Source organism: Dryas octopetala, chromosome 3 (genome assembly GCF_963921425.1).
Source record: "Dryas octopetala chromosome 3, drDryOcto1.1, whole genome shotgun sequence".
NCBI lineage: Eukaryota > Viridiplantae > Streptophyta > Magnoliopsida > Rosales > Rosaceae > Dryas > Dryas octopetala.
The window spans coordinates 6,041,791-6,049,050 of record NC_141368.1 but is presented as its reverse complement, the minus strand read 5'-3'; the positions used below and the strand labels follow the sequence as shown (position 1 = coordinate 6,049,050).

The 7,260-nt window shown below is 38.8% G+C and overlaps 1 protein-coding gene across 1 annotated transcript; it reads right to left on the bottom strand.

The window, feature by feature from the left end:
• Positions 1 to 5,548: 5,548 nt before the first annotated feature.
• On the bottom strand, positions 5,549 to 6,988 carry LOC147290120 (3-ketoacyl-CoA synthase 19-like). Its single transcript, XM_086236232.1, is given in 2 exon segments — positions 5,549 to 5,606; positions 5,608 to 6,988. Coding segments are annotated over 2 exon segments (1,332 nt in total). The 5' UTR covers positions 6,882 to 6,988.
• Between the last annotated feature and the right edge of the window lie 272 nt (positions 6,989 to 7,260).

The window sequence follows — 7,260 nt, the reverse complement described above, 5'->3', positions numbered from 1 at the left end:
TTATCATATAGCTATTATTTGCCCTATCCTTTAATATGGGTTGGAAGGAGGACAATTTGAAAGCTACATTTGCCCCATCCTTTAGATATTATTTTTCTAAAAGCTGCTATTTGCACAATTTTTTTTTTCTTTTTGCACATCCCCAACTACTTAATTTATGAATTTATCTAACTAATTGACACAAAGAGAAAAGACCACAAAGGACAACCCACATTATTTAAAAAAAAAAAAAAACACTCTTCTTACATACCCAACTTAACACTCCTAAACCCTAACCACAACAATCCTAAAACTCTCATTGCACACCCTTTTCTCATAACCTCATTTCTTCATCTTTCATCCATTAAACCCTAAGTTTTCTCTCTTGGTTACATATAGGGAATAATATTGTAGAAATACATATTAGTCTTCTATTCATACCTATATTTTAAACAAGAAATTAAAAATTGCATTAGCAAATATAAGATTTTTCAAAAACTAAAAAAAAAAATTTGAAAAACAACACAGATAGTTCGGCAGGAAACCATCGAGCAATCAGTGAAATGTTCAGCAGGTGTTAACTAAACCATTGTCTATTGTTCGACAGATGTTTGTCGAACCAAAATTTTTTAAAACAAAAAATTTGGTTTCGTTCGCTAGAGTACTATCGAACAAATTCATTTTATTCGGCACATTATTTTCGAATGAATCTGAAATGTTCGACAGACTAGTGCCGAACGACGTGCGAAATAAAAATCTTTAATCTAAAAATTCTTACTCCAAATCATCTCAAACAGACAAAAATGGTATTGGGATGGATTAACCAATTGAAATTAGATAATAAAACATTAGATTTACATTTAAATCCAAAAAATTTAGGTTAGAGCATACCTTCAACTTCCAATGGCAATGGTGGGGATAGGATGAGTGGCAACAATGTGATGAGACCACTAATGGGGTTCACGGCAGCGATGAAGCCGGAGGTGGGGTGTCGGTAGTCTTGTTAATGAATGTCAATATATATCACAACAAAAATAAGCATAATTTTTTTATAAAGAATAAATTCTTTTTTTCTATCAATAATACTAAACATAATAAATAGTATCATTTCTCACTACACACTTTGCATTGTAAATTATGTAAAAATATTGATTTTTATTTTTATTTTTTGGGTCAATTGGTGAGCCTATAGTAGCCTTAATTATCATATAGCTATTATTTGCCCTATCCTTTAATATGGGTTGGAAGGAGGACAATTTGAAAGCTACATTTGCCCCATCCTTTAGATATTATTTTTCTAAAAGCTGCTATTTGCATAATTTTTTTTTTCTTTTTGCACATCCCCAACGACTTAATTTATGAATTTATCTAATTAATTGACACAAAGAGAAAAGACCACAAAGGACAACCCACATTATTTAAAAAAAAAAAAAAAAACACTCTTCTTACATACCCAACTTAACACCCTAAACCCTAACCACAACAATCCTAAAACTCTCATTGCACACCCTTTTCTCATAACCTCATTTCTTCATCTTTCATCCATTAAACCCTAAGTTTTCTCTCTTGGTTACATATAGGGAATAATATTGTAGAAATACATATTAATCTTCTATTCATACCTATATTTTTAAACAAGAAATTAAAAATTGCATTAGCAAATATAAGATTTTTCAAAAACTAAAAAAAAAAATTTGAAAAACAACACAGATAGTTCGGCAGGAAACCATCGAGCAATCAATGAAATGTTCAGCAGGTGTTTACTAAACCATTGTCTATTGTTCGACAGATGTTTGTCGAACCAAAATTTTTTAAAACAAAAAATTTGGTTTCGTTCGCTAGAGTACTATCGAACAAATTCATTTTATTCGGCACATTACTGTCGAATGAATCTAAAATGTTCGGTAGATCAGTGCCGAGCGACGTGCGAAATAAAAAACCTTTAACCTAAAAATCCTCACTCCAAATCATCTCAAACAGACGAAAATGGTATTGGGATGGATTAACCAATTGAAATTAGATAAGAAAGCATTAGAATTACATTTAAATCCAAAAAATTTAGGTTAGAGCATACCTTCAACTTCCAATGGCAATGGTGGGGATATGATGAGTGGCAGCAATGTGATGAGACCACCGATGGGGTTCACGGCAGCGATGCTAGAGGTGGGGTGTCGGTAGTGTTGGGTTGTGTTAAGCAAGTTCCCTTGGCACTCAAGGATTCCTTACTCGACTAGTCTTCTAGTTGTGTTCCCTTAGGATTCCTTGTATATTGTGTTTCTGATTTCTTGTAAACCAAGTCTCTCTCTTGTATAAATATGATCAATAAAGATAAGCCATTCAATTATAATCTTCTACATGGTATCAGAGGTTCTCACGAACTAAACCCTTGCCTCTTTCTCTTTTTATTTTCTCTTTTCTTCTTCCCATGACGACTTCAGCCTCCTCCGACCTTATTCCTTCTCTCTCGGCTACTGCTCCTCTCTCCTTACCTGGCCCGAATGTAGGTCACTTCTTCAAACTCACTGAAAGCAATTATCTAATTTGGGAGAGTCTTCTACGCCCGTTTCTTGTGGGTCATGGTCTCTGGAAGTATGTGGATGGTACTTGTGAGGCTCCTTTGGCTCTTCTTCCTTCCAATGATGGTCACCCTATTCAACCTAATCCTGCTTATCCTACATGGTTTCAGAATGAGCAGTTGGTGGTTAGCTATCTTAATTCCACCCTTTTCGAGCCCATTCTTGCTATGACTGTTGGTCATTCAACTGCTAAGGCTATATGGGATTGTCTCAAACAACACTTTTTGCAAATTTCTATTGCGAATGCAGCCAACCTTCGTTTTCAACTTATGGGGTTGCAAAAGGGTACTCGCTCTATATCTGAGTATCTTCAGCATGCCAAATCCTTTTCTGATGTGCTTGATGCTATCCACCAACCAGTTTCGAATGATGACTTGGTGACGGTATTCTTCGTGGTCTTGGTCCGGACTATGATATGCTTGTTACTGCTATTTTGAACTCTCCCCCGCTTCTCATGTTTCTCGATTTTCGTGCTCGGCTCCTCTCTTTTGAGGCCCAATCTCTTTTGCTTTCCTCGACCATGGCGTCTCAAGCGTTACTTGCTGCTCATCAACCCCGACCGTCCTTCTTCTCCAATTCCACTGGTGCTTCTCCCTCCGTTTACTCTGGTGGTGGTCGTGGCAGTTCCTGGCGTGGTGGTCGTGGTGGCGGCCGTGGCTGGCATCGTTGTCGCGGCTAGCGTGGGCGTGGTCGCAGACACTGGCAGCAGTTTTTGGGTTCTCAGTCCGCTTCGTCGCACCAACAGCCAGATAGCCTCTCCCTCTCCGCAGCAGCCATCTTGGTCTGTCCCGTGGCAGCCGCCGTCGCCCTCCCTTCCTGCTCCTCCACCGTCCAGTGGTTCTGGCCTTCTTGGTGCTTCTCCACAAGCTACCAGGTGCACCTACTGTAGCACTCCGGGTCATACCTTCCCAATGTGTCCTCATCGCTTCATTCATTCTGATTCTCCATTTGCAGGTCTGCATGCCTCTTACCCTGTTTCTCAGCCGACGACTTCTTCTAATCAATTTTGGCTTCCTGACACTGGGGCGACTCACCACATGACCAACAATGGTAGTGCTTTGCAGGACCCTGCGCCTTACAATGGTAATCATGCTGTTTTTATTGGAAATGGTGACAATCTTTCTATAGCTAGTACTGGTAACATACCCCTCCATCTTGGTTCCTCTTCTTTTCATTTGAATAATGTTTTCTATGTGCCTCACATTGCGCATAATCTCCTTTCTGTCGCTCAGTTTACCAAGATAACTTTGTTCGCTTTGTTTTTGACCTTCTGGCTTTTCTATTTCTGACTTGTCTTCTGGTCGTTGTCTTTTTCAGGGCCCATGTAAGAATGGTCTTTATCCATTACCTGTTGCATCTCCTCAAGCTTTGTCTGCGTTTGTCTCTGTGTTATTTATAATCTTCTACAGGTTGGGAGGTGGGGTGTGTAACGTGTATGCGTGTGTGTGTGTGTGTGTTTGCTGGTTGGTTGAGAGGTGGGGTTGAGGTGGAGTTGAGTTGGGTTGGGTTGGGTTGGGTTGGGTTGGGGTGGGGTGGGGTGTGTAGTTGGGATGTGTTTGTGGGATGTGTAGTGTTTGAGTTGGGTGGGTGTGTAAGGAGAAATTTAGTGAGTTAATGAGATTGGTGTATTTTGGTAATGAGAGAGGTATATTAAAAACAACTTTTATATTTTAAAAAATATTAAGAGGTGTTTAGAAAAAAAGGGTGTGCAAATAGCAGCTCTTTTTCTTTAAAAGAAGATACAGCAAAGAGAAACACTTTAGAATTTGCTAATTGCCAGTATTGTCCAAGGATGTGAAATGAAGCAGCACACGCTGCAGCTAAGTTTGGTGCGTCTCACTGGATTCCATACACCAAAGTTATGCATCTGTTTTTACAACAATTAATTAATGTTGAATATTTATAAACAACTGCTGCAATTGCATTGAGGAAACACAACTTACTTAAAAATACAAAAAGAATTAAAAGTAGAGAAAATGAGAATCTAAGGGCTTGTTTGGTATTCTATTCAAAAACTTTTTTTTTTCAAAAACAAAAATATATATTTTAGTCAAAAAAACATGTTTGGTAGACTATTTTCAAAAATAGTTTTTAGAAAAAAATTCAAAAACAGATCTCTTTTTAAAAACGATAAAACATCGTTTTTCTCATTTTGTTTACACTTTCTTCTTTCTTAGCAGCCATTATTTCTAAAATTTAAAAATTGTTTTCAAATTTCATACTAAACAAGTTTTCAAATTTTAAAAATTGATTTTGAAAATTAACTCACATTTAAAAAAAAAAATCTTAATTTTTGATAAAAAAAATTGAGTAGGATACCAAACGGAGTGTCACCTTATAAGACACTTGATGGCCGAGGCCACAGAATAAAGCTCACAGGAATTCAAAGGGACTCAGACAGTTAGACTGAAGGAATGTGAACACATAATTGCATGCAACCTTGAGTTTGAAGGTGACAGAGCACATATATCATGTTGATGGGTTTCAAATAAAACCAAATTCGAGGCACATATGGATAGACAGATGCACGCTTGGTGATTATGATGATGGACTGATAGATATCACCAGACAAAGTACTGATATAACTATTTCTAGGTGGGTTTAAAATTTTGCATATTATAGGATATATATATATAAATGTGGATACAGATGGTTTCTTCTTCACGTACTTGGCACCAGATGCTACTTTGTGCAACATAACAAGCTACTATTCTTCTTTGCTTTTTTATGGGACAAGGCAAAGAAAACCTCGTGTCTTTTTAAGGGAAAGTTCATGTTTACAACAATTACACTACGAAGCTTATTAATAGGCTTATTCTATTAAATACATCCTACAAATGACATAAGTTCATAATGCATTGATCTAAACTTTATTACTGAACGTAGTTTACATTATGAATGTATATTCATAATGTACGTACTGACCCCTCAGTCCATTCCATTTAGTGCTGAGCTCATCAAATATTGTAGTACATCATCAAGCTTAACAAAGCTTAGATACTCATCATTGATCCAACTGAACTTCTCCATGAAAGGATTGACTAGTGTATTAGGAGGGTAACTATCTATGCACTCTTTCCAAACATTGGTATCATCCAAGTCCCTCAGTACCTCCCAAACAATGTTGCTGCACTTAAAACCAGCTCCAAAGCCACTCATCAGAATCCTATCGCCCTTCCTAAGTCTCCTTTTGGCCTCCATGTACCCCAAAGCATACCAAAAGCCAGCAGCTGATGTGTTGCCAAATCTGTGAAGTGCCATTCTAGATGGCTCAAGATCATATTCACTTAGCAATAAGCTCTTACCAATCCCATCTATGATTGCTCTTCCACCAGGGTGAATACAGAAGTGCTCTATTCCAGCCTTGAGATTCAACCCACTTCTGTTCTGAAGCCTAGAGCCCACCAGGTACCTAAGTATTTCTCTCAGTGGAAGCACTTTTGGGACCAGAACTCGGAGGTTCATAGTGAAAGCCAGAGTTGCTGCTTTTATCAGGTATTTGGTAAGGCGAAAACCCAGATATCCCTTCTCATCTTCTAGCTGTATGCAACATTCATAAGCCTCGTCTTTCGAGCCAATATGGGTTCGTACCAAACACTTCAATTTCAACATGGCCTCGTGCTGTAGGCCTCTGTTGTTTGTGAACAGCATCGAACACCCTCCCGTGCGAAAGAGACAGTTGGTGAGCATCATGGACTTTTCTTTGCCACAGTACCAGTTGGGACCCATGGATTCCGTGCTCACAACAATGGCATTTGCATTCTTGTAGGTTTTGAACAAGTTCTGCACCACATCAATGGAAATCAGGCTCGCACTGCAGCCCATTCCGGAGAGGTTGAAGGTCTTGATGTCCTGCCTCATCTTGTAGCGGTTTACTATCCGAGCTGTTAGAGAGGGTGCAGGGGAGTACATGGACACATTCACGACAAGAATGTCGATTTGTGACGGAGAAATAATTGCTTTAGTCCTCGCAAAAAGGTTGTCAAGCGTGTCGAAGATGATATCATCCATCTCCGACAATGCATCTGCTAGGGTCGGACAATTTTCTCTGCCTTCAATGATGTTTCTTGGGGAAGAAGTTTCTTCGCCAATACCCGAATTGACCATGGTTTTAAGGAGGAACCTGAATTCTTCTAACCCCAGGTTCTTGTTCCGAAAGACGATTTTTGCACAGGAATCGGTGTTGAGCTTCATGTCCTCTGGGGCCTTGTAGCATTCATAGGCCAGCAGATAGCAGGACTGGTCTCTCCTTTTGAGAACCCACTTGCAGAGGCAGGAGAAAGCAAAGAAAAGAGCCAGTAGACACATTGCCGTGAACACCTCCATGGCCTTAGCTAGCTTAGAGAGAGAGAGAGAGAGAGAGAGAGAGAGAGAGAGAGAGGGTTACAACTTAGATATATGAAGTGTAAAATGAGTTGCATGCAAAACTTCAACAATTGTGATCTTATTAATAGATGAAGATGAAATAATGATGCTTAATTATGATAATTAATGAAAAGGAAATCTAACTACAAATAGTCGGTGTTCATTAAGATTATAGGTAGGCAGTGGGAAACCAGCCATTCAATAGGAAGGCAACGCATGAGTCCATGACGGAGTGTACAGCATAAATGGTCTGAGCTAGCTTCCCCACTCAAATTATTTAGAGGGAGTGATAATGCATAACTGCGACTTGCTAACTTCACTAAAAGAAATGTGAGCAAAG